The sequence below is a fragment of the Dipteris shenzhenensis genome, chromosome 9 (genome assembly GCF_047967505.1).
Source record: "Dipteris shenzhenensis isolate YYH24624 ecotype China chromosome 9, Dip_SZ_1.0, whole genome shotgun sequence".
Lineage (NCBI taxonomy): Eukaryota > Viridiplantae > Streptophyta > Polypodiopsida > Gleicheniales > Dipteridaceae > Dipteris > Dipteris shenzhenensis.
The window spans coordinates 41,359,043-41,384,044 of NC_141604.1; the positions used below are offsets into that span (position 1 = coordinate 41,359,043).

At 46.8% G+C, this 25,002-nt stretch overlaps 1 protein-coding gene and 1 pseudogene across 3 annotated transcripts in view; both read left to right on the plus strand.

Annotated features, from left to right (window-relative positions):
* The window catches only part of ABCC13 (multidrug resistance-associated protein 11), a 340,660-nt gene that overhangs the window by 259,247 nt on the left and 56,411 nt on the right, over positions 1–25,002 (plus strand). For all 3 annotated transcript variants that reach the window (XM_087378873.1, XM_087378874.1, XM_087378875.1), the window contains exons 25-27: positions 4,498–4,673; positions 15,510–15,621; positions 15,717–15,770. In XM_087378873.1, the coding sequence (XP_087234999.1) occupies positions 4,498–4,673; positions 15,510–15,621; positions 15,717–15,770 (342 nt within the window). The remainder of the gene's footprint in view (positions 1–4,497; positions 4,674–15,509; positions 15,622–15,716; positions 15,771–25,002) is intronic.
* Positions 4,946–5,838, plus strand: LOC147898641 (uncharacterized; annotated as a pseudogene).

The following is a 25,002-nucleotide window of genomic DNA, read 5'->3' on the forward strand; positions in this document are numbered from 1 at the left end:
AGACTCCTTTCAGACTATAAGCCCCAGAATTGCGAGGGAGGGCATTAGAGGAGATTGGATGGCACATTGCAGCTAGGGATGCGTTAATTTTACGAGCAAAAACCTATGAGCAGGTTTATCCAAAATATACAGACTAGTCACTCATTCATTTTTACACAACATAATTTTCTTATTTAGAGACATCCCTTTGTACCCCTGTTATTACCTTTAAAAAGTGTTGATTCCATTAAGAAACATCCCTCATAATCACTCTCAATGTAATAATACTATGCATAGATAATTACTTATTAACACATTTATATCATATGGCAATATCTTTTTAGTGTTTTTATAGCATAAATAACAAGATATTTATGGACATGTTTCTAAAGAAGTTTAAATTACTATAAATAAGTATTAACTTGGGCTTATATATCACTCTCATAAAACACATGTAATATTTAATACTATATATGCAAGATATAACTCCATAGATGTGCTCAAAGGGTGTGTTCTGATCAATTTGAGTGGTTGAATGACTATATTTGGACATTGGATATGAAAGTTATGTCACTTTTAAAAGTGCTGTCCCTGGCGAAACTACCTTGGGAGACCTGCTTCAAAGGGGTTTCGCTGGCGAAACTACCTGGATGGCTTGCTTCAATGAGTTTTCTTTGAAGAAACCCTTTCATGAAGATAGGTTGAGAGAGGGTTTTCAATGTCACCCCCTATTAAGTAAAGTTGTAAGAAGGATCATAAGGGAATTTTCATAGAGAAGCCTACTCTATATGTGGGTTTCTTCAAAAGCCATCCCATTATGCTCTCACCATTCCTAAAGATTCACCTAAATATTTTTGTATAAAATAGGCATTGCTATAATACTTTGCATATTTCTAAGTGAAACTATGTTTTCTTCTGATCGATTTTTGCCATATTTATGCATAGTTGGAAGCTTTTTTTTCCTTCGCTCGGATTCTCAGAAGATTTCGCTCAGAAAATGCTCGTCCCCTTGCAGCTAGCCCGTAGGATGTTGGTCATGTGGTCACAGACTTTTATAGATCATTTCTTGGCACTACTTTATGACCTCAAGGATATATGGTAGCCAGAGAGGAGGTTTGGAGGAGTACGAGGAGAGTGCTCCTGGAGGAGATGAGTAGTGGCCTTATGAGGCCTTTCACTATTGATGAGCTCGAGAGAGCAATTATAGCTTTTCCAAAAAGGAAACCATCCAGGAGAGGATGGTTTACCACCGATCCTTTTCAGCTTCATTGGAAGCTTATGAGCTCAAGCTTTCTCATAACTATTCAGGTTGTCGTGGAGAACATGATAAAAACTTTTAGAGGGGCTGATTTACCTTATTCTTGAAGCAGCGGAGACAAGCTTGTGATTTCATAGTTGAAGTCCCATTACCTTGTTTGGATGTAATTATAAGTTCCTAGCTAAGGCTAACAGCCAGAGACTTGCCCTTTCTTACGAGACATTATTCAGCCCTCCCAAGAAAGCATTGTATGTGACCATAGCGTTTTAGATAACATCTGTACTTTTTGGAAGGCCATAAGGTGGGGCTTCTATTCGAGAGACTGAGAGAGGAATAGGGAAGCGTCCCATGCCTGCTTCATAGAAGCTGTGCCCCCAGTTGGTGGAGGGATGGGTTGGGACTATGACGATGAATCCGTGATCTGGCTAGAGGGCCTCGGCAAGGGGGAGCACTGAGAAACTGGATAGGCAAGGTAGGAGGAGGGAAAAGACAAGATAGGGGACGGGACTGCAGGGGGAGGTTGTGAGGAGGAGGGAAAAGACAAGACGAGGGTAGGGGGAAGGGAGAGACTGTAGAGGGGGGTGGGGGGTGGGGGGGGGGGGGGGAAGAGATGGTCATTAGGTGGATGGTAAGGGTGATCACCGGCTGTGCTATTGTGACAGCAAGGGGCAGCAGGTGGAGAGGGGAGGGCAAGGGCAGACGGGTGGGGAGGGGGAGGCGGCGGGGTGTCTGAGGGCGGAGGCAAAGGGGGGAGAGAATTCGGGGGTGGCATTGGTGGGGTGGAATGAATGAGGATAGTGGAAAGACTAGGCCGGGGCACCTCTCTTGAACTTGGGCCCTAAAAAGTCTCCCAAGTCGGGGCTGGGAACTTCACTATTAAAGGAGCCTTATGAGGAAGTTTTGACTGGAGTGGACTGGAGGAAAGAGATACAAAGAATCATAGATGTCGTGCATGTTGTCAATAAGCCATCGCAACATCCCGTCTAGCCCACATTCTCTTCCAACAATGTCACCTCAAAGACTAACAACAAGCCATCACGAAGTCACCCCTAAGGCTAGAACTTTTAGATGTCCACATTCTCTTGTAAGGAGTCTATTAACTAGACAGTGGGGTCTATCTTCTTAACACTTCTGCTGCTAGCCTCTGTGGGACAATCCCAATTGTCTAATATCTCTAATGCTATATCAATAAAATCAGCCATTTCTGCGTACTTTGTTTTCGTAAGTGAGAAAGAGGGTGAACCTTAAGTGAATGTGAATTCTATTGAAAAAGAAAAATTTTAGTTTCTCGATTCTTTCAAAGACTGTTTCCTAGATTCTCTTCCTGGAGAGCTTCCTCTTGAGCAGCCGCAAGATCATGTCAGAGAACTCCTTCCAAGAAGTGAGCCTCCAAATCGGCCACCTTATCATGTGAGCGCAGCCCAAATCGAAGAAATCATGGCACACGTACAAGATCTACTATCTACACCACGAGTGCAGGCTTTCGTGAAGTGTCCCGACTGCCGGCATCAAAAATATTGTCTTGGGAGGCCTAAAACCTCAACCCACTGATGAACCTCACCTCCATCCAAGGTCTCAAGAAGGATCTTCTCGGGCATAGGGACTCTAGGTACTCCACAATGAGATTTAGCTGCAGAACCCCATCATCTGCAAGGACCGAGGCTATAGTATGTGGAGACTCCAACACTATACCAAACCAACCTCCAATGGAAGATAAAATGGGCTGGTACTTATTGAAGGCTCCAAGAAATGAAGCATCACTGGGCAACGGCACATGGTGGGTCGTGTCCATATCATCAACTATGATGCCATGGTACATGGTATGAAGAAGACCTGATGTAGACTGAGGAAAACAAGTCTATACTGGACGAGGGCCTAGGTAGTATCAGGGAAAATCATATGGAGAAGAAACATACCTCTTCTTTAGATGATGACCCCTTGAATGTGGTCACCTTCTAGTGCCAAGCTCGCCTGTAACGAATCTCTGACTTGCCTTCTTGTGGACGTAAGGCGAACTATGTGGCCCATCGATGGTTTGTCCTGCAATGATTGAGCTTCAATCTTCATGTGTTGCTTGTCCTCTAGGGAGAGGGAAATCAAATGGCTATGGGAATTAAGGGAGCTCATAAGAGCCCCTCTAGATAGACCAAATGGTCACCACCAAGATTAAAGTACCCAAGAAAACGAAGCGAGAATCTGCTCTCTCTAGCAAAAGTAAGAGGCAAAACCAGGAATGGAAAAGGAAAGGAAGAAGGGGGGGTGGAAAAAGAGAGACTGTGAGCTACAGCCACCCAGAAAAAAGATGCATGGGGTGTCAAAAAGCCAGCAGGAAACAGAAAGAAAAAAAGGCTAAGGACAGCAGACAGCAGGTAAAAAACTTTGCTGAATTCCGTGACTGGAAAGGGCGGGCTGGAGGACAGGTTCCTAGATCCCTCCAGCTCCAGAAGGAGCTGGGTGGCCCCAAAATAGAAGGCAATGACCCCTTGGGCTGTTTGAATCAGACCTGGGGGGCGGGGGGGCAGTGGGAAGGAGAGGAATTGAAAGGCAGGGGTGGCACGAAGGGGAGGAGGCAGAAGGGGTGGAGAGGTAATGCAGGCAGGGTGTGGTGCCATTAGTGTCTTGTGTTCTCAGGGTTCGCTGTGCCAGGAAGTTGGCCTAAAGCAGGCAACTTCCCCATGTTTTTATACAAATCGGGGTCTTGATTTTTTGACTACTTACCATGCAGGGGTATAATGTATCATTTGCTTGACACATTAGAAAGCCTCTGTTTAGGCAAGGGTTTGGGATCCCATCACAAAATGCATGCCAAGCTCTCAATGTATGATAACATGGGCTGAATTGACATAACTTTCTGAGTCAATGTTCTATTTGTAGGTAACTCTAAATAAACTGGAATACAGCTTTGTAAGTGGGATTTCAAGGTACCATCCATACTTCTCAGTGAACCAATGGATAAAAGTATGATAACACCCACTTTCTGTATTCTCAATTTCCTGGAGGATATAAAAGACATGCAAACATGCTGGTCCAATGTAGTTTTCCCCTCTCGTTTTTTTTCATTTAAACACAATGACGATCCCATGTGAAGTCAGCACCAATGTCTCAAAACTTGCCTTGCTCACTAAGCTTTCACATGGAAAGTTTGTTGCACTTCTAGAAGTTGCATTTTCTCATAGATCCTTGCAAGAAGTGTCACCGTTTTCTGCTAATCATAGATGTGACTACTTGCTCAACTTCATGTGTTCTTTCTGTTATTGCAGGAAGTGCTACTTTACATTGCAGTTGCAAATTCATTTTTCACATTGGCAAGGTCTTTCTCCTTTGCATACGGTGGCCTCTCAGCTGCATTTAAAGTGCATGAGGCTCTTTTGAAATGTATAATTTCTGCACCAGTGTATTTTTTTGATCATAATCCTACAGGACGCATACTGAACAGGTTCTCTCTCTCTCTCTCTCTCTCACAATAATACACTTTCTTTCTTTCTTTCTTTCTCTCTCTCTCTCACACACACACACACTTTTTGTGGGAACTCTCTCTCTCTCTCTCTCTCTCACACACACACACACACACACACACACACACACATACACACTTTTTTTTGGTGAAATCTTTGATTGATTATATTATATGAGTAGCAACCTCAAAAAAAGGTGCTACAATTACATCAACTGAAAATTTCAGTATATGCCAAAAAGACCTCATGATCTATGCAGCAGGTCTGTAAGCAATCAAAGAAAGATTGCTGCGACAAAATAAGAGGTAAAAATGAAAGGAAACACCAGTGACAAAAGGAAAGAAGAGCTCAAGAACTGAGGGATAAGTGCACTGGTTATTTGATGTCACAGAAACTTGAAGCCCTTTCACAGCAGCTGGTCGCTATGGGTTTCTCTCAAGAGCGGGCTACCATGGCCCTTATTTTCAATGATGGTCATGTTGAGCATGGCTTTTTGAGGGAGACGAAGTTCAGGTGCATGAGGATTGGAGTATTGGTGGCAATCCGAAAATAGACATCTTTGAAGAGCTTGGACGGATTGCTGAAATAGAGAAGAAGTACAAATTTGCAAGATCTGAAATTGAAAGAGCTATTGTTTCGTGTGAAGGAGATTTAGACAAGGCAATTGAATGTTTGCAAGCACGCAGTCAAAACTCATCCCCTAGTGGTTTTGAAGGGCACAATCTTCATGTGCAGACAAATTCAAAACCGGATCCCCCATTGTCGGTCCCAGCAATGCCTCACAGTTCAGGAGCTTTGCAAACTAGAGGCAATGGTACATTCCAGCTTGCTTACCAAACCAGGAGGGAAGAGAGTGATATACCCACCCGAAAGGGCGGTTGCAGTTCCAGACATTCTCATACTCCTCCAGAAGGATCTGCTAGAGGTTCCACTCATGGGAAGAATTTTCCAAATCCCTTGACTACTAAGCCACAGAGGCCTTTGTCACCTGCTGAACAAAGGATGTATGCTCAAGGTGCAAGACCTCCATCAGGCTCCCAAACAGCCTCTCCGCCCTATGTGTCGCCTTTTATTCATGCAGCTAACTCCAAAGCAAAGACTGGCCTCCTATTTGGCAGTGGTGGGACTGACTCCAAGAACGCCTAAAATGGCCAAACAAAGAGAAAGTAGGATCACCAACGACTTTACAATTTCTATATGTCCATAAAGTCCATAGTGCCCAGTAGCGAACCCAAACGAAGAAAAGATGAAACTCCGGTCTGGATGGATGAAACCCAAATAGCCAGAAGAACTTCCCAAACGGAACAAATGGGAATCTCACTCGCAGGTGCTTTTGAAGCACATCAAAAACTCACGAGAGCACGGACAATGCCAAAACAAGTGAGGCACAGTCTCCGAAGAAGCAGAATATCTATGGCAAAGTGCAGGAGCAATGTGTCGATGAGCTAATAGCTGTCCAGATGGAGACACTCCCAAAAGAACTCGCCAAAAGAAAACCTGTTGTCGACTATAAAGCCAGTAAATAACATGCTGCATTTTTTGTCCAAACCCCAAAGCTCGCATAGTTTGCGAGATGAAATCACATTGAGATGTATCAAAGGCTTTTGCAATATCTACCTGCAAGAGTAGAACATCCTGTTGCGTGTATTTGGCATATTCAATCCCAATATAAGCATTGGCAATGTTATCTGTGATATGGCGACGTGGAACAAAGCCATATTGGGAGGGATGCAACCCATCATGCAAATAACCTTTAATCCGATCAACCACCATTTTGGCTATCTGTAACCCAACCTATCTGCTGCAAGATCTCACTTCTGTGTGTTTTTTATAATTTCGCACAAGCTAGTCTATGCTTGAGAATGTCTTGTACTTTAGGCAGATAATTTCTAGGGTTACCATCATTTCAGGTAGAATAATGAGGTAGTGCATCTTCTCTTTCACTCCCATCAAGCTTGCGGCGGCATTATGGCCAGCGTAGGTTTTTACTTTATAGACGTGGTTGCAAATGTGGTTGTTGCATATGGTTGTGGTTGTAGGGTTGCCATTGCTGTTGATTTAGTTTCCCATTGCATATGTAAATGTGACATTGTGCTTGCCAAGACAAATGGTAGTGGCTGTTGTGTCCAAGTGTGGTTGCACCATGGATATGGTTGTCCCTATGGATCGTTATGGATGTGGCTAGTAGCAGGAGTGGCTTGGTCTGGCTGATAGTGGCAACAGCTGTGGCAATCTTTTACACTTTTCATCGCAGCTCAGCTGTTGGAAAGTTCTCTTTTGAACTTCTTGAATAACTAGTCCCACTACTTGGCTGCCATCTGCTGACTAGCAAGAAGTGGGCATGGTGCCCTACCACACCATTGAATTTTTCATTAAAACGTTATCCATTTGTCATAAGGAGCACACCTGTACATTCATGATGCTCCAGATAGCAGCCTTTTCTTGCAACCCCTCAAGGAGCTACTCTGCAGGCATGTGAAAGCCCAAAGATTGGTCCATAGTGGGGTTTTCCTAAATTATCAATAAGAAATCCCTAGTCATCCTTTGGGATGCTGTGTGTTGTTCATTCTAATTCAGTTTTTGCGATTGTACTCTTCTAGCTCGAGAGGATCCGGCAGCTCAATAGAATCCGTGTGAGTGGGTCTGTTTATATGAGAGGCAGCAGAGCATCAAGACAGAGGTGGAGCTTCATAACCATGGATCTTATGGAAGGTTGCATTCTACTTCGCTGAATACTTGTAACAGTCACGCACGTCTTTTTGTCTCATATTCTTCCCTATCATTGCATTATTCTCTCATGAGGCAACGTGGCTCAGGAAAACCTTCTCCTCTCTGCACATGCTTTTAGTAATTGTACGTGAGTCATTTCTCCATCACTTGCATTGCATATTACAACAATTCTTTACTGGTTGCAGCACCACACCTCCCAGAGTTCTGGCACTTGCCACATTGCCATGACCATGCAATCTAGCTTAGGAAATCTGACTATAGGTATTGTCAACAGGAATTTTGATTAATTGCTTCCTTTTTTGCCTTGTCTCCACTTGTGTGTGAAATCATCAATGGACTAGCTCGGCATATTAGAAGACATGGTTTTTCTCATATTATTGACGATCATCGGGTGTCTCTTTCAAATCTTAGAAGACATTCTTTTTCATCTTATTTATGATCATCGGGTGTTTCTGGCCTCCTGTGGTTGGATCCGACTAAAACTCTTTGTGGCATTTGGGCTGCTGAATCACCATAAGGGTTTCTTAGTTATCTAGAGACTTGACTTTCTTTTTCTCTAGGAGCTGCTTGGATTTCGTGGCATCTTTATCATCGACCTGGTTCCTTGTAGAAAAATGCATATGCATCCTTAGGCTACTTTTGGTTTGTCTAGCTATGGATTTTTGGTTTCTGGTGGTTTTCATATGCTTTTCTTATCTTAGGTTTCTTAGAGGAGCCTTGTGGAGAAGCATATTTCTCTAAGGTCTCATGGAAGCACTTTGATTGGTCGATGCACAACCCAAGTGAATGATAGGTTGACGGATAACTAAATGTCGTGACTATGAGCTGGTTCTTGCACATGGAGGAGCCTTGTGGAGAAGCATATTTCTCTAAGGTTTCATGGAAGCACTTTGATTGGTCCATGCACAACCCAAGTGAATGATAGGTTGACGGATAACTAAAGGTCGTGACGAGTTACTTCTACAAGCAATCTGAAGAGCCATGGTGGCGCAGAGTTCGGAGGGATGGCAGTCTTCTTAAATTGTCTCAATGAACGTTATGAGTTCTTTTTGTCCGAGCCTTCGAGGCTCTGTGTCTTCATCTAGTGTGTGTCTGAGCATGTGTGTCTGAGCAGTTGCTCAATAGGGTCCTTAGTAGAGTCGTTTTTTGTTCTTGTATGAGCAACAAACTTAGTAGAGGTGAGCTCGGTCCTTCGTCTTGCTAGTCTATTGAATAAAGATACTTTCTCATGAACTGTGTCATCTCTTTCCGAATTCATTCAAGTGATTAGCTTGCATCCTAGCTCCATATACAAATTACATACAATTGCCTACATGGTATCAGAGCATAGTTTTAATAGATCGCGTGGGAAGAACGTAGAGATCAGCAAATAGCTGCATGTCTAAAAGATCTTGTGGGGCAGTATTCTTCAAGTACATAGTCCCATCGTTTTCGTCTTTCAATAGATGTCCACGCAGTCGAATTCGAAGGAGAAGGCGTTGACCAATCGACTTACTGACCGAGGCTTGCTTTAGAGCAATTTTAGAAGATGGAGGTTCACAAGACAGAGAAATCTGACGGTGTTCTCATCAAGTTCACTGCACGAAATTTTTCTTCATGCCAGTTATCGACTCAATTATATCTCATGCAGAAAGGTCTCTGGGGACTAATCGATGGGACAGAGAAAAAGCCTGTTAGTGAACGGGATTTGGTGATATGGTCAGCGAAGAATGACAAGGCAATTGGCTTCATCGGAAGAGCATTGGGATCAGACTACTTTCATCACATCGATGTGAAGAAGTCAGCACGGCAGAGAATTGGCGATTCTTGGAAACTCTGTTTGGACCCCACATGAAGCATTCGAAAGCTCTGTTGAGACAAGAATTATTCGACCTAAAGATGAACGACAGTGAAAATCTTGGTACTTTCCTCAATCGGATGCAATCAATCCTCAGGCAGCTGCATGATCTTGGTTCGGGTGTAGAGGCAGATGACAAAAAGGCCATTCTTCTAAAGGCCCTACCATCCAAGTACTCTGAGACAAAGAGGATATTAAGGCTCGATGATAGCGCCGATTATCTTGACTGTGAGCCTTCTTTTGAGCGAGGAGAAACGAGATGACCTACTACAATCATTTGGTGATTCCGTCTATTCAGTAAAAGACAAAAGACCAGTAGCAGCAGGGAGAGGAAGATCAGATACCTACGTGTGCCATTATTGTGGACGTAAAGGTCACATAGAGAGGCATTGCTACAAGAAGCAGAAAGATGAACTTTTGAAGGACAACCCAAAGGAGAAAGCTTGTGCGGTCGAGGGATCTATGTTAAGATATCGAGCTCCACTCGTGATATGCCAGGGTGACCATCGTGCATTTATGTCACCGACTTGTTAGCTACAGATGCGGTTGGTACACCACCCATGAATAATAGTTGGATGGCAGCTATCTTTATGTACTCTAGTTAGTGGCTCAGTTAGTATGCCACCTCGGTTAGCTGAGTTTGGTTTGAGACCCACATATAGGGTTCATCTATTCCTTTTGTACAAAAAGAGAGAGTTCTTTTGGCTTTCACAACTAAGAAGAGGAAAACTGTTTTCAGCCTCCACCTTTGTGTGTATTCCCCCATTGTATATGTGAGAAAGCTGCAAGTGAGACTCCTTACTTCTCTCCCACTCTCTTCACATGGTATCAGAACTCGGTTCGTGTAAAGAAGCTCAAGAAAGCAAACCAAGTTCGCGGTGTCTTAGTAAGAGGATCAGTGTTGCTTTCCTTTTTCGAGTTTGGGAGCAAATCTCTATAGGTAGCACAGCCGGAAAGTGCAAGAGTGCGCTATCTCAGATTGGGACGCCCTTCGCGGTGCGGCGAGAGGGTAGTATATGCTACGGGGCTGTTTTTTTTATTCAAGGCCATTTTGGGACCCGTTTTGGTGGCGAAGTTTTCCACAAGCACTCAGAAAAATGTCATGTTTTTGCTGTGCGACCATTGTTCCGCAGGTTGGTGAAAAGTTGCTGTAAAAGTTGCATCGTATGCCTGTGCGCAGAGATATTGGGAGTGACAGAATCATTCTTATTGCCTGTTGATGTAAAATCATCACTAGGAAGTGACTGTGTGGTCAAATACCACTTTTGTCAGTTTTGCAGATTTGTCCTTGTGAGGCAGAAGTTGTGTTTTTTGCAGTGATATAATATTTTGCAGTGTTCTATAATGGCGTCTAATGCTCTTTCACAAATAGTCACTGAAAAGCTTGACATGAACAACTTCCAAGCATGGAAGTTTAGAATGACAAATTTTCTTAAGGAAAGAGGCTATTGGGAGTTCATTACTGGAGCTGAACAATAACCAGTTATTCCTAATGTTCCCAATTAATAGGAGTTGCAGGCATTTAAAGGATGGCATGAGAGAGCCATAAAAGTTATGTACAGGCTGTCTATCAGTATTTCAGATTCTATGATTGTGCATATTCAGGATGCAAGCACGCCAAAGGAGGCGTGGGATACTTTGACAAAAATGTACAGCACAAATACGCAAGCCAGGAAAATGCAGCTCAAGTAGGAGTTGCATAATGTGCAGAGAGAAAATATGAACATCAATGACTACCACATGAAGGTGAAGAAGATTGCAGATGCACTTGCTTTTATTAGATCGCCAGTGGAAGATGATGATTTAGTTTCTGTGACCTTGAATGGTCTAGGAAAGGATTATGCAGAGTTCCGGACATCCATTGCCGTCCATGAAAAATTTCTTGATTTTGAGGAGTTGATTGCTCTTCTAATTTCTGAAGAGCAGAGAAATGGTGGTGCAACTTCTTCAGGAGGAACTTCAAAAGAAACTGTCTTCTACTCAAATGCTGGAAGAGGTAGAGGCAGAGGCAGAGGCAGAGGCAGAGGCAGAGGGAGAGGTGGCCAATCTGGAGGCCGTGGCAGAAATTAGAATATGCAGCAAATTCAAGAAAACTAGTCCTATGAAGGAGGACGTGATAACTTTAGAGACAGGGGGAGCCAAAGAGGTCGTGGTGGATGGCAAAGAGACCAAAATGCAAACAGCAATGTTGAATGCTATTACTGTGGTAAAATGAGTCATATGGCTAAAGACTGCTACCAAAAGCAGAATGACATCATGAATGGAAAATTGCAGTAAGGCAATTATGCATCCTCTAGTAGACAGGGTGATGACAGAAATGAGCATTTGTTTATGGTGCGGCACATGACCAATTCTGTGACAAGTGCAGAAGAAAGCAATGATGTGTGGTATGTTGACTCAGGTGCGTCATACCACATGACAGGTCATGCAGAATGGATGCAAGATGATGCAAGGAAAATGGAAAGAGCAGGATTTGTGGAGACTGGTGATGATACTGCACATCCTATTGTGCAGATTGGTAAAATTCCTTTGTCTATGCAGGATGGGAAAAAGATATACCTGTCTGATGTATTTCATGTTCGGAATATCACCAAGAACCTGGTTTCTGTTGGTCAAATGGTTGAGCAGGGCTTGCAAGTCAGATTTAATCCTCATGGATGATCTGTTGAGGATATAAAAAATAAAGGTCGCTTGATAGCAAAAGGGAGGAAGAAGGGCAGGATGTTTACGTTGGATGCGGACATGCCTGAATTGAGTGTAGCAATGTTTGCACATGGGACCGGTGTAGTTGCAGATATGCATACCTGGCATAAACGCATTGGTCATGTTAATATACAACGACTTAAATTAATGCAGGCCCAAAATATTTTTGCAGGATTGCCTTAGTTCAAGGTTGCAGAAATGCATACGATATGTGAAGCCTGTCAATTTGGAAAACAGGCAAGGAAACCATTTCCTAGATATGTTCAAGAGAGTAAGAGGCCATTGGAACTAATCCACTCTGATGTGTGGACTACTAAAGCTGCATCTATTGGAGGCTGTCATTATTTTGTCACTTTTATTGAAGATCATAGCAGAAAAGTTTGGGTGTATTTTATGAAAAAGAAAAGTGAAGTGTTTGGGCATTTCAAGCTTTTTAAGCTATGGTTGAAAAAGAAACAGGCCTATAAATAAAATGCCTAAGGTCAGATGGAGGGAGAGAGTATCTCTCAAATGAGTTTACAAGGTTCCTGTAGGAGCATGGCATAAAGCAACAATATTCATGCAGTCATATCCCACAGCAAAATGGACTTGCAGAGAAAGAAAAAACATGCATATTGGAGAGATAGCTCGTGTCATGCTCAACGAAAGAGACCTGCCAGATTATTATTGAGCTAAAGCAGTTGCTACAGCAGTCTACATAATGAATAGGACTCTCACTGCAGTAATACATGGCATGACGCCAGAGGAGAGGTATACTGGTAGGAAACCAGATATTTCTCCTTTGAAAGTTTTTTGTTGCATTGCCTATGTTCATGTGCCAGATGAGTTGAGACCCAAGTTAGATCCAAAAGCTGAGAAGTGCATCTTTATTGGTTATTCCCTGTAGCAGAAAGGGTATAGATGCTATAATCCTTCTACTCGTAAGTTTACAGTGAGCAGAGATGTTTTTTATGAGATGAGCAGCTGGTATAAACCAGTAAATGTGATTGATGATGTAGATGCACAAAATGGTAATGCTGCACAGAATTCACAGTAGCAATCACAAAATATTAGTGGACCTGTAGTGTCCTCTAGCAGTAGTTCACATACTTCGCCATGGACAGGCAGATTGAGATCAGGAGAATCTCCTTAAAGCAATGCAGATAGCGGTATGCAAGTATCACGAAAGGGAAAAGAGAAAGTAGATCAGCCCATGGTTGATGTGAATGCAGGTCACTCTTATTTGGATGGTGAATCCAGTGGCTCAGAACAGAGCTTTGATGATGAGTTGGGGGTATTCCTTCTGTTGTTACACCCGGAGTAAGGAAGACAATGGATGTTTTGAGAGCACCCGGTAGTGAGCCAATTTTGCGTAGGTCTACCAGAGCTGAGTATCCTATGGATAGGCTGAAATATGATGGATTTACAGCCATTCACTATGCCTATATGGTCAAAGTGATACATGAACCAGAACCCACTTCTTTTGAGCAAGCCAAGAAGAATGGGAGAAAGCCATGGATGAAGAAATGGATGCCTTGGAAGCAAATGCTACATGGGAATTTGTACCTTTGCCTAAAGACAAGAATGCAATTGGCTGCAAGTGGGTCTATAAGGTGAAGCACAATGCAGATGGTTCTGTAAGCAGATATAAGGCAAGATTAGTTGTCAAGGGGTATGCACAGACATATGGCATTGATTATGAAGAAACATTCAGTCCGGTTGCAAGGATGGCAACCGTAAGAGCAGTCATTGCTATGGCTGCATCGAAGGGATGGTCTTTACATCAGATGGATGTAAAGAATGCCTTCTTGCATGGTGATTTGCAAGAAGAGGTCTATATGAGGTGCATTATCACTATGTGCGGGAGAAGGTTCTAGTAGGTTTTGTTGATTTGATTTATGTCGGCACAGAGGATCAGGTAGCTGACATATTCACGAAGGCATTAGGTACAGAGAAGTTGCGCAAGTTCAGAGACCTGCTTGGTGTGTAAGAATTGGGATTGAGCTCGAGAGAGAGTGTTGAGATATCGAGCTCCACTCGTGATATGCCAAGGTGACCGTTGTGCATTTATGTCACCGACTTGTTAGCTGCAGATGCGGTTGGTACACCGCCCATGAATAATAGCTGAATGACAACTATCTTTATGTACTCTAGTTAGTGGCTCAGTTAGTATGCCACCTAGGTTAGCTGAGTTTGGTTTGAGACCCACATATAGTTCATCTATTTCTTTTATACAAAAAGAGAGAGTTCTTTTGGCTTTCACAACTAAGAAGAGGAAAACTGTTTTCAACCTCCACCTTTGTGTGTATTCCCCCATTGTATATGTGAGAAAGCTGCAAGTGAGACTCCTTACTTCTCTCCCACTCTCTTCACAATCTACATCTAACGAAGAGGTGGCGGGCCTAGTTGAGATAGATTTCATAGATCAAGATTGGGTGTTCTAGTCGAGAACAGTGTTTAGTATTGTGTTGGTTTTTCGTAAGCACGCATTTGGTGTAGATGATCTTGGCTTTTCGTAAGTAGATCATGTTTTAAAACTGTTCTAGAAACTTTGATTGGATAGATGCCTTCTATTGAGTTTTTTTTTTGTCTCCTCCCAGTTCGGCTTCAGGGGGGATTGTTGGAGGAAGCCTTGTGGAGAAGCATATTTCTCTAAGGTCTCATGGAAGCGCTTTGATTGGTCCATGCACAACCCAAGTGAATAATAGGTTGATGGATAACTACAGGTCGTGACTACGAGCTGGTTCTTGCACATGCAGTCCACGTGGAAGTTGTCTGGAGAGATGACTCTACATGCATATGACGAGTTACTTCTACAAGCAATCTGAAGAGCCACGGTGGCGCAGAGTTCGGAGGGATGGCGGTCTTCTTAAACTGTCTCAATGAACGTTATGAGTTCTTTTTGTCCGAGCCTTCGAGGCTCTGTGTCTTCATCTAGTGTGTGTCTGAGCAGCTGCTCAATAGGGTCCTTAGTAGAGTCATTTTTGGTTCTTGTATGAGCAACAAACTCAGTAAAGGTGAGCTCGGTCCTTCATCTTGCTAGTCTATTGAATAAAGATACTTACTCACGAACTGTGTCGTCTCTTTCCGAATTCATTCAAGTGATTAGCTTGCATCCTAGCTGCATATACAAATTACATACAATTGCCTATAAGGTTACTTGATCTTTTCAAATCCATGACGTGCACAACCAAGATATACACTGTGTCTCTCACTTTTAGACAAGGCTCTTTCATTTTAAATTAAAAAAGAGAGAAGGGAGAAGGTCCCTTTAATATCCCTAACAGGATGACTGAAGGGATAAGATGATTTTTTGGGGGAAAAGGTGGGGACAGGTTCTTCGTTGTTCTATTCTGGCATAATAGATACATTATATTAAATGTTAATCCCTTGTCTGTGTGATAGGAACTGAGGTTAGCAAATTTCTTGCCATATCTCATTTATACAGAATGAACTGGATATCCTCTTATCAATGTCCTTTTGAAATATTGTGCTCATTTTATAGTGTTTAATGAGTTTTAATGACTGGGAAAATAATGTCATCTGGAAATACATCTTGATTTTGCAGGTTCTCCTCTGATCAATATGCAATAGATGATTCGTTGCCTTTCATAGCCAATATATTGGTTGCAAACTTCTTCAGCCTACTCGGAATCATCATTGTCTTTTGTTGTGTACAGGTTCGTGCAAATGTATTGTTTTAGAAAATTCAGTGCCAATGGAGCACATGCACGAAATTTGGCTAAATAATGACAAATTTGGTTTTGCTTGACAGTGGACATTTCTAATCATTCTTGCTCCCTTGAGCTATATATACATCAGCTTGCAGGTTTTTGGCTTCAACCTTACTTATTTGGTTTGGTAGATCGTTTGTTGTGAAGATACTTTTCTCTATGAGATCAGCTTTACTCATCTTTTGACTGCACTAGTAGTCCATAAATAATCGAACTCAATCTGAATCTTAAGTGGAGCAAATATTTGACAGGGCAAAACGCTATATTTCTATTAGTTCCTAGCTACGCTTGAGCTTCACACTCCCTTGTTGTTCCCCCATGCCCTTTCTGCTCCTCTCTTCTCTCTTAATGCCTCCCCATGGCCTTCCTATGTGTGTCTATCATTTCCTAATTTTCTGTCATTTCTTGGGGATTTCCATAATGTTTCCCGTTGCTCCCTTTTCCATCCCCCGCCCCCCCCCCCCCCCGTTTTCCTTTCTTCCCCTGAAATGTGGCATTCAACTCTTCCGGAGGCCAAAGGCCAGCGCAAGGTGCAAACTCTACTACAACATTGTCTTTAGTGCAACCGTGTCTCTTTGTGCAATCGTGTATCTTCATGCAACTGTGGTGCAGCCGTGTGTCTTTTTACCAATGTGGTGCAATTGTGTGTCTTTGTGCTACTTAGTTCAACTCACAAACTTTTTATAAAAAAAAAGAACCTAAGTAATCATGCTACTCATACTGAGTCAAAGCAACAGGGAAAGCAAGTAGTCGGCACAAAACAATAGCTTCCATGTTACAGATTTGATTTCCGTACACCAACTGTACTTCTTAGATGGTCCAGGGTCATGCTCCAAAATGCTTGAGTACCAGGTTCACTCACTCTAGCAAACCCATATTCAAACCTCTTTCCTCTCTCACTCTCCTTGATTCTCTCCTAGTACAAATGATTGCCTCTCCTCCCTCATCCTTTCTCCTAGTATTCTTTACGTCTCCCTATGGTTCTATGCCCTCTCCCAGTACAAATGATTGCCTGCATCTCAAATCATCCATCACCGAATTTATGGGCAAAGTGGTCGAAGAAGCACTCCGCACCACATGGCATGCCACGCTCTTCACCTCTTTTCTTGCTGCTCACTGCTCCAAGTCCCTTGGGCTCCTCACCCCCCCCAACTCTCCCTTCCCCGTCTATGCTCTCTTACCTATATATTAAGCCTTTCTCTACTTCGAGATCCACAGACTAACGTGTCGTCTCCCCTTCTGGTTGCACTTACTGCTGTCTTGTGTTGGTGCTGTCCTTCTCTCTGCATTTTTGCTGCCTCTGTCCAATTCATGCGACTCGCTCAGCCACTGCCCGTGCACCTTCACCTCTAGGCTCTGAGTCTCTCAGCGTGCTAGCTCTACTAACTGTCCCTGAGTGAGACCTTGCACAGTCTATTTTCACGATGAGACCGGCAATGCATCCCACTTGAGGAGAGAATATGCTTCATTAGCCCGATTAGAGAGACAGTGCTTCCACTCACAATTTCAAGACCCTCGAACCAAGGCTTTCATTTTTGACTCCTTGGTCCAGCCAGCAGGCATGTATGGCAGCCCTTGTTGGAAACCGGATCTCTGGTATGAAGACTAGTCTAGGGTAGAGCAACTCTAGGTCCTCATGTTATTTGCGGATGATATGCAGTAAGCCATCAGTTCCCCATCAGATTATTCAGGCTGAGTTTGGATCATCACCGGTGTAGCTTGATGCGGCATTCCAGGTCATCACATATTTATACCATGTCAGAGGGTACGATGACTACAGACATAGATTACTATTGCTAGCACTATATGGCCCTAGTAATTGAGGGGGGATAAGAGATGTTGGTATGCACACACATGCAGATGGTTTGAGATGTTGGGACTCCACATGGACAGATTACCCCCTTCCAGTACAGCAATGATGCACCATCTCTCCCACTTGGAATCACAAGGTCAACCAAGTCATACATGAGGACCTCGTACAGCTACACACATTTAGGACCTGGTTGGTACCGAGTGAGCTTTGACTGAAGCTCAGCTTCTACAGGGATCACTGCTTGCGCATCTCCAATGAGGGCTTCATTGATCCTCCAGGGTACACCCAGATACACCTCCCACACATTCACCGAGGATCTCCATTGAACAGTTCCATGTTTCATCACATCAACTTCACATTCATAGTGGACGAGCTAAGGGAGCACCCAGAGAGAGTCGCATCTTCGGATGCCATGTATACTATGCGATATGAGGCCACTATCATTGTCTCTTCAGAGGTAGCTAAGGGCTCCTCTTGAGATCGCGAGCCCCTAGACAGAAGTAGATCACAAAATTCTTCCTCGCAGGAGAAGCAATGATTGGGAGGTGCCATGATTGTGACGTCGACTTTTAGACACAGCAGGTTAGTAGAAGGCCCCACCGTCACAACAGCCTCTCAATGTCAGGCAGCATCACATCACCCTTGAGATGCTCCTACAGAGAGGAGTTAGGTGTGCCAGTGCTTGATCTTTGATATGTTCTAGAGACATCAGGACTCTCAAGGGATCCTGGTCAGATCCACATACAGCTCAGAAAATACACCTCAGACATTGGACAATGACATGACAAGATCTACTCCCGACTTATACAGGGACCTTTGTGAGTCTGTCGTATTCAATGTAGGATTTGATTTATCACTCCATTAGCTTTGGAGGTGTGCTACACACCTCTGGTCCCCCCCCATAGGGATGTATTTCTCATGATGGATTTGGGCTCCTTGGTCCCATAAGCTTTTTGTCCTTTCGCAGACGTTAATAAATGTTTTTTTTCTTTTTCCCTCTTCACTTTCACATTCTTTTCTTCTTCTTTCCTTTCTCAATGGCACTTGCAAGTGAAGGATGGACATCCAACATGCTTCAAATCAGATTTTCACCTAAGATTGGCGAAGGGCTACCCATTCAGCCAATCCTCAACCCCTTGTGAGAAGGTGCACTTTTTCCAAAGACGAGCTATGGCAGCTTCAAAAGGAACTTGAGACATCCATGGATCCCACCCCAGAAGGACTTAGACTAGGGACTAGACGTTTTCTGCCCTTCCTTCAGATCTCTCTCCTCACCTTTCAAAACAGTCATTTATTGGGAAGAGGTTTCTTTCATGCTAGTCCTTTAGCAATTTGGCTCTAGGACAATCTTCCTTTCACCTTTCTTATTAGGGTGGAGACTCGATAGACATCACAAAGTGAATTTTTACTTCATCCCCCCTTGGGTCTCCTTCCTCTCCTCTTATGGCTACTATTCCTGAAAGCTTGGAATAGCTTTACAAATACTCTTTGGAGAGTTCTCCCAACTTCTTTGAAAGAGATTGGTAGGAGTCTATCATGTGGTATGAAAGCATACTTGACGAGCATGGCAGACCAATTGCTTTCATTTTTTTTTTGGCCGAAAAAACAATGCTAATTATATTACTTCGAAAACAAGATACAAGAGGTCAGCGTTGCAGCTGACGGGCTGCGTTCACAAATCGGACGCAGCCCAAAAGGTAACAAAAAGTAAAGCTCTCTCTCACGGAGGGATCAGGCGAGTGTGAATGAACAGCCAGAGAGGTGGTGAGTAGCGCCACTGAAGGCCCTGCGAAGTATGCTCGAAGAAGAGGCCCTGTGTGTCCCAAACCCGGAGGAAACGTCTCCGCTTCTCCCGGCCGGCCCGGGAGCCCCCCTGTATCTGGTCCCACTGGCCTCTGAGGGTGTGTATAATCTCACTCCAGATGTCAGTCATGATCTGGGCAGTCGATAAGGAGGTGCCACCGAGGATCTGCGCGCAGCGCGAGGTCCAAATGTGCCATCCTGCGATGCTGCTAATAATCTCCCAGACTGGCTGCCTCTCCTGAGCTCCTGTGCCAGCCTCTGCCAGGTGCGGCGGGATGCTCTCGAGCGGCCCCCACGTCCCCTGTGTGATAAGGAATGTGGGGTCCTGCTGACATGCCTCGAATAAGTGATGAAAACCAGGTGCGGTGCTGCACCAGCAGAACGCGCCCCAAGTGATCAATCCTAGCTCCGGTGCTGCGCGAGTAAGGATCCCGAAGGTCCACCTCCACACTTCCTGGGCGCGAGTGCAACTCCAGAGGCAGTGTTTTGGTGACTCCTCGTCCTCATGACAGATCTGACAACGTCCGTCCTGACCTATCTGCCGCAACCAGCTCCCCACTGGAAGACCTTTGTGGGCAAGAAGCCACAGGAAGTAGGAGATCTTCCGCGGCCGCCAGCTCTCCCACAAGGCCTTCCAGAAGGCCTGCAAAAATAACCTAGAAATACCCTGTGTATACCAACTGGGCCGCTGGGTGGGAGGGCGGCTCTGCATCCTCCCGAGAACTCCCCTGCCCAATGTCGTGCTGTAGGCAAAGAAAGAGGTCGGCCCCTGACCTGTCACAATCTCTGGCCATCTCCACTCTCCTGGGTCCCAATCAAGCTCTGACAAGGCCCGCCCCTTCCAGAGCCAGAGTCGCCAAAGCTGCAGCTGATCCTACTCTCTGCTAGGATCGGTCCGCCAAACCTTCCCCACGAGGCCTACGACCCGAACCCTCTGCCATGGGAGTAGGGGGTCGATGAGCACATCCTCTCTCTTGAGTCGGCCATCCCCCATAACCGCGAAGAAGGAAACAGAGAAGTCATCCATCCGACCTGCAACCACCAGTGGGATGCCACGGGGGGTGAACTGTCCCAGCCAACGGTCATCACCAGGCATGAGGATCTGAAACTCGGGTGGAACCAACCAATCAGCTGGAATCGCTCCGTCTATCTCCGCACGTCTCGCCTGAGCTCCACGGGCACCTCCAGCTGCGTCTGCAAGATCAGCGGTCTCCAAATGTCTGTACGTGTCCCTCCAAACTCGAAGGGACCGGGCTGGCCCCCGCATCCAGCCGTCCCACCTGATGTGTGATCTCTCCGCCAGCTGAAGGCCCTCGGCATCTCTGACCTGATCGTTCCAGATAAGCGGCTGGCGATCGATCTCCTCCTGACAACTAGGAGGGGACTATATGAGACTGAGGCGGAGCCGCCTCCAAACCATGAGGAGGCTACGAACGAGTGGGGAGCGGGGCAGAGTGAGCGGGGCAGAAGTGAAGATCCACCTGAGGGACGGTAGCCACTCTCCACCTCGGCGCGGGACACAAGAACCGACCCCTTGCTGAAGTAACATCTTCCACGTTTGCCCCCCTGGGGTCAACAAACCGCGGATAACTAGCTTGCCCAACAGGGCCTGACTCTGAAGCTCTGGATCGATGACCCCCAAGCCACCCTCAGCCTGTGGAAGAATGACTGTCTGCCAAGCAACCCTGGCTCTGGTATCTCTGAGACCATCCCCCCCGGACCACAGGAAGTTCCGAACCAACCTCCTAAGCTGTGCCACACTGGATCTCGAGAAACACCAACAGGAAGCCACATACCAAGCCGTGGCTAGGAGGACCTGGTTGACTACCAGGGCACGACCTGCAAGGGAGAGCTTAGCAATGCTCCAGAAAGCCAGCTTCCGTCGAATGGAATCTAGCACCGGGAGAAACTGCTGAGCTGGCGTGATATCCAGGCCGACCTGAAAGCCGAGATATCTAGCTGTCTGTCCCCGCGGGATCGACCTGAAACCCAAAAACCTCCCCCACTGAGAGCACGCCCCGGGGTTTGTGAGAAAACCAACTGATTTGTTCCAGTTGATTTTCGCACTGGCTGCCGAACAGAAGACCTCTAGGGCCATCCTCACCCTCTCCAACATCATCTCATCATCCTGGACATACAGTGCTGTGTCATCCGCATACTCCGAGTCCAGGAGCTCCGTGTCCTCCCGGAGGGGAAGGCGAACACCCCGGATCTCGGTAGATCTCGCCCGAAGGTAGTATGTCATAGCCTCGGCGAAGAAGAGAAACAGGTAAGGAGCAAGGGGGCAGCCCTGACGCACTGATCTCTCCAAACGAAAATGCTCTCCCATCCTGCCGCCAATGATGACCCTGCTAGAAGCTGTCCTGTATAACGCTGAAATACCCTGAATCCATCCTGCTGGGAAACCTAGTTGCTCCAGAGTCCCCTCCAGGAAGGACCAGTCCACTCGATCGTAGGACTTCTCAAAGTCGAGAAGTAGGATGGCTAAATGTGACCCACAGTGCTGAGCCCACTCCGCCGCCTCTGAGAAGGTGAAGACATTATCCAGGATACTGCGATCCTGGACAAAGCCTGTCTGAGTGTCATGAATGAGGTCTGGAAGTAGAGGCTGAACTCTGGCGCTGATCATCTTGGAGGGGAGGAGGGTGATCGGGCGCCACTGACGAATCTCCTGTCGATCTCCTCCCTTCGGGATGAGGCAAATCAGTCCCGAGGAGAGGCTCTCTGGCATATATCCGCTGCTGAAAATCCTTTGAAGAGCTGCTAGGAGGGGCTGATGGATCTGATCCCAGAAGGAGGTGAAGAAAGCTCGGGATAGCCCATCCTCGCCAAGGCATTTCTGCCCGTCGATGGCCATCAAGGCCTCCAACATCTCGTCCGTAGTGAACGGTGCCAACAACGTCGCCTCCATGCTGGGCTGGACCAGGGATAGAATGTGCCTCCACACCTTCTCATGGGAGCGTTGAGTGCGAGGGGCAAGCTGCTCGTGCAGGAAAAGAGTCCTGTAGAAGTCGGTAGCCAACCCCAAGACCTCACCCGGATCAGTAACGATGTGCCCCTCCGCTGTCCTAAGACTCCGTAGCTGATGCTGCTCTCTGGCCATGCGTCCTGAAGAACTCCTGCACATCCGGTCGCCCTTCCGAGCCCAGAAAGAGAGAGAGGCGTGATAGGAAAACTCTGAACGGCGCTGGAGAGTCTCCTCAAGAAGGGCTCTGGCTCGAAGGGCCTGGATCCGAAGCTCCTCCGAGCCCGGGGCTGCTTGCTGGAGTCGCTGAATGGAAGCGAGGTCCCTCCAAAGAGCTCTCTCTCTGCCCCACCACTCCTGTCGAACCTGTAGGGCTGCGAGCTGGCAAATCTGGCTGGACTCCTGCAAAGCCTACGCCACCGAATCAACCAGATCCACGCACTCGCCCCAATCTCTGTCCCATAGACTGCCGATATTGCTGCGCATGTCCTCCCTCGAGAAGATGGAGTCGGGAATCTGGCACGAACGGGGGGGAAGGGCCTGAACTGCCGAGTCTAATGATAAGAGCACAGGCGCATGGTCGGAAAGTGTTGTCTCTGAAACTATACCCGCCTGACCGCCTCTGCTGATGGCCCAATCACTGACATAAAATCTATCCAGCCTCTTCAGAAGTCTGCCTCCTTCCCTGCGGAAGCCTTACGAGAAGTCCAAGCTCCCGTGCCAACGACGGAAGGACGGGTCTCTCCAGCTGTCCCTACCTCCTGTCGCGAAGATAAAAGAGTCCCAAGCGGACTGCTCTGCCTGAGACATGCCAGTAAACTCTGGTCCTCTGCCCTGCTGGTCCTCCAAGGTCTCGAGATTGTTGAAGTCACCTCCAACAATCCAGGAATCCAAGTCTGGGAGAATCCCTGTGAGTGTCCTCCAGAAGGTGGCTCTGCACCGGAGGTCTGTGGGAGCATAAATGTTGAGGATTCCTATTCTGGAACCCTGCAATTCTAGGCCTACCCAAAGGGCACGGCCTGGGATCAACGTGCCATGACCAAAAACTCCCTGGGCTAACTGCTCGCACACGGAAGTACAGACACCTCCACTCCTCCCCTGTGCGCCGATCGAGGGCTCCCAATAAGTGTGAGAACGTCCAGGGAGAATCTTCCCGCAGCTACGGGAATGAGCCACAGAAAGCTTGTGCTCCTGGAGCAGAAGTACATCCAAACGACCAATCACTGCTGGCTGAAGTTCCTGTCTCAAAATGAGCTTCCTAGGACCACGGGTGCCAGAAGAATGAAACCCGTTCACATTCCAGGAGACAAGGTGTAGGCTCATGGTGAGGACTGGGAGGCTGCGAACAACTGTCTGCTCGCGGCAGATGTCGATGAAGAAGCTGACATTTCGGAGTGGAGGCGCTGACGCTTATGAGAAGGTTTGGAGGGGGAGGGGAGGCGGGGTCGTCCTGCCCGTTCTTCAACACCTTTAGCAAAGGCGAGAGGCCTTTGGTGCCATGAGCAAATGCTTTCTCGAGCCAGCTCGAGATCTCTGAAGTAGTCATCCCGTAGAAGGCTCGGAGTTTCAGAGGGGTCCAGGCTCTGACATCCTGGGGGAGGGGCCATGACAGAGGGGGCCTGAGGATCACAATCAGTCTGAAGCGTTTGGCGGTGCAACGCCACCGCAGGCGCACGTCACCCTCGGACCACTGAGTCTCGAGAAGCTGCCCACCGGACGGGCCTATCCAGGAGCAAACCTGAGTGTGCGTCTGCTCTCTGAGAGCCTCCCAGACCGAGTCGTCTGTCCAAGTCTTGGTGCCGTCGCTGAGGAACGTGAAAGCAAAGCTAGGGCCATCCCTCAGGGCCAAGGCTGCTATCTTCCCATCCGCCCCTTTGTGGAGCAGGAAGATACTGATGTCGAGACAAGCAGGGAAGGTCCCAAGGTCGGCCACATCCAAGTAGTCCGAGGGGCCAGATCTGTAAAAGTCGCGAGGAAGCTCTCTCTCCTGAAGCTGAGGCCCACCAGAGTCTGCAACTGAGGGGCTAGCGGATAGGGAAGCCTGCTCCAGTGGTGGTGTAGACTCAGGGTGTCCTGCCTGTGGAGGGGAAGGGGGAGGTGGCTGGGGGGTAGGCGACTCAGACTCCACGGAGGCGACTAGCGGGGGGGGGTGGAGGAGGGGGAGTGGGGGCTGCCCTCGACTGAGGAACCATCAGTACAGCTAACTTTGCAGGAGAGCTGAGAGAGGCGGGGGGGGGGGATGGGGATGCACCTGGGACTGGGGCTGAGAAGGAGGAGGAGGAGATTGAGGAGGAAGAGGCGGGGGTTGAAGCTGTGGGTCGGGAAAAGGGGGGTGCGACTGGGGAAGGGACTGGGACTGAGTGGAAAGGGGCTGGGGAGCGGAAGAGAGGGGGACCTGAGGCTGTGGAGGGCGGGCTACCGTCGAAGAAGAAGCTCTCCCAGGACCCTGGGGCGGCTGCTTGTCAGGTCTCTGAGGTGCTGCTGCAGGTTGGGTAACCTCTGCCTCCTTGCCTTTATCAGAAATCTTCTTGTTCTTTCCTCTTTTCCTTCTAACCTCAGTCCAACCGCTAGCTAACTCTGGACCGGACTCCGGCTGCCTCTGCTCCTCCTGACGTGGATGCCCGGAGGGGGGGGGAGGGGGCGGAGGGGGAGGGGGCGGGGGAGGCCGAGAGGAGCTGGCGAATCGTGGACAAACAGCAGCCAAGTGCCCAAAGCCGTGACACCTCAGGCACTGGCATGGCTGTCC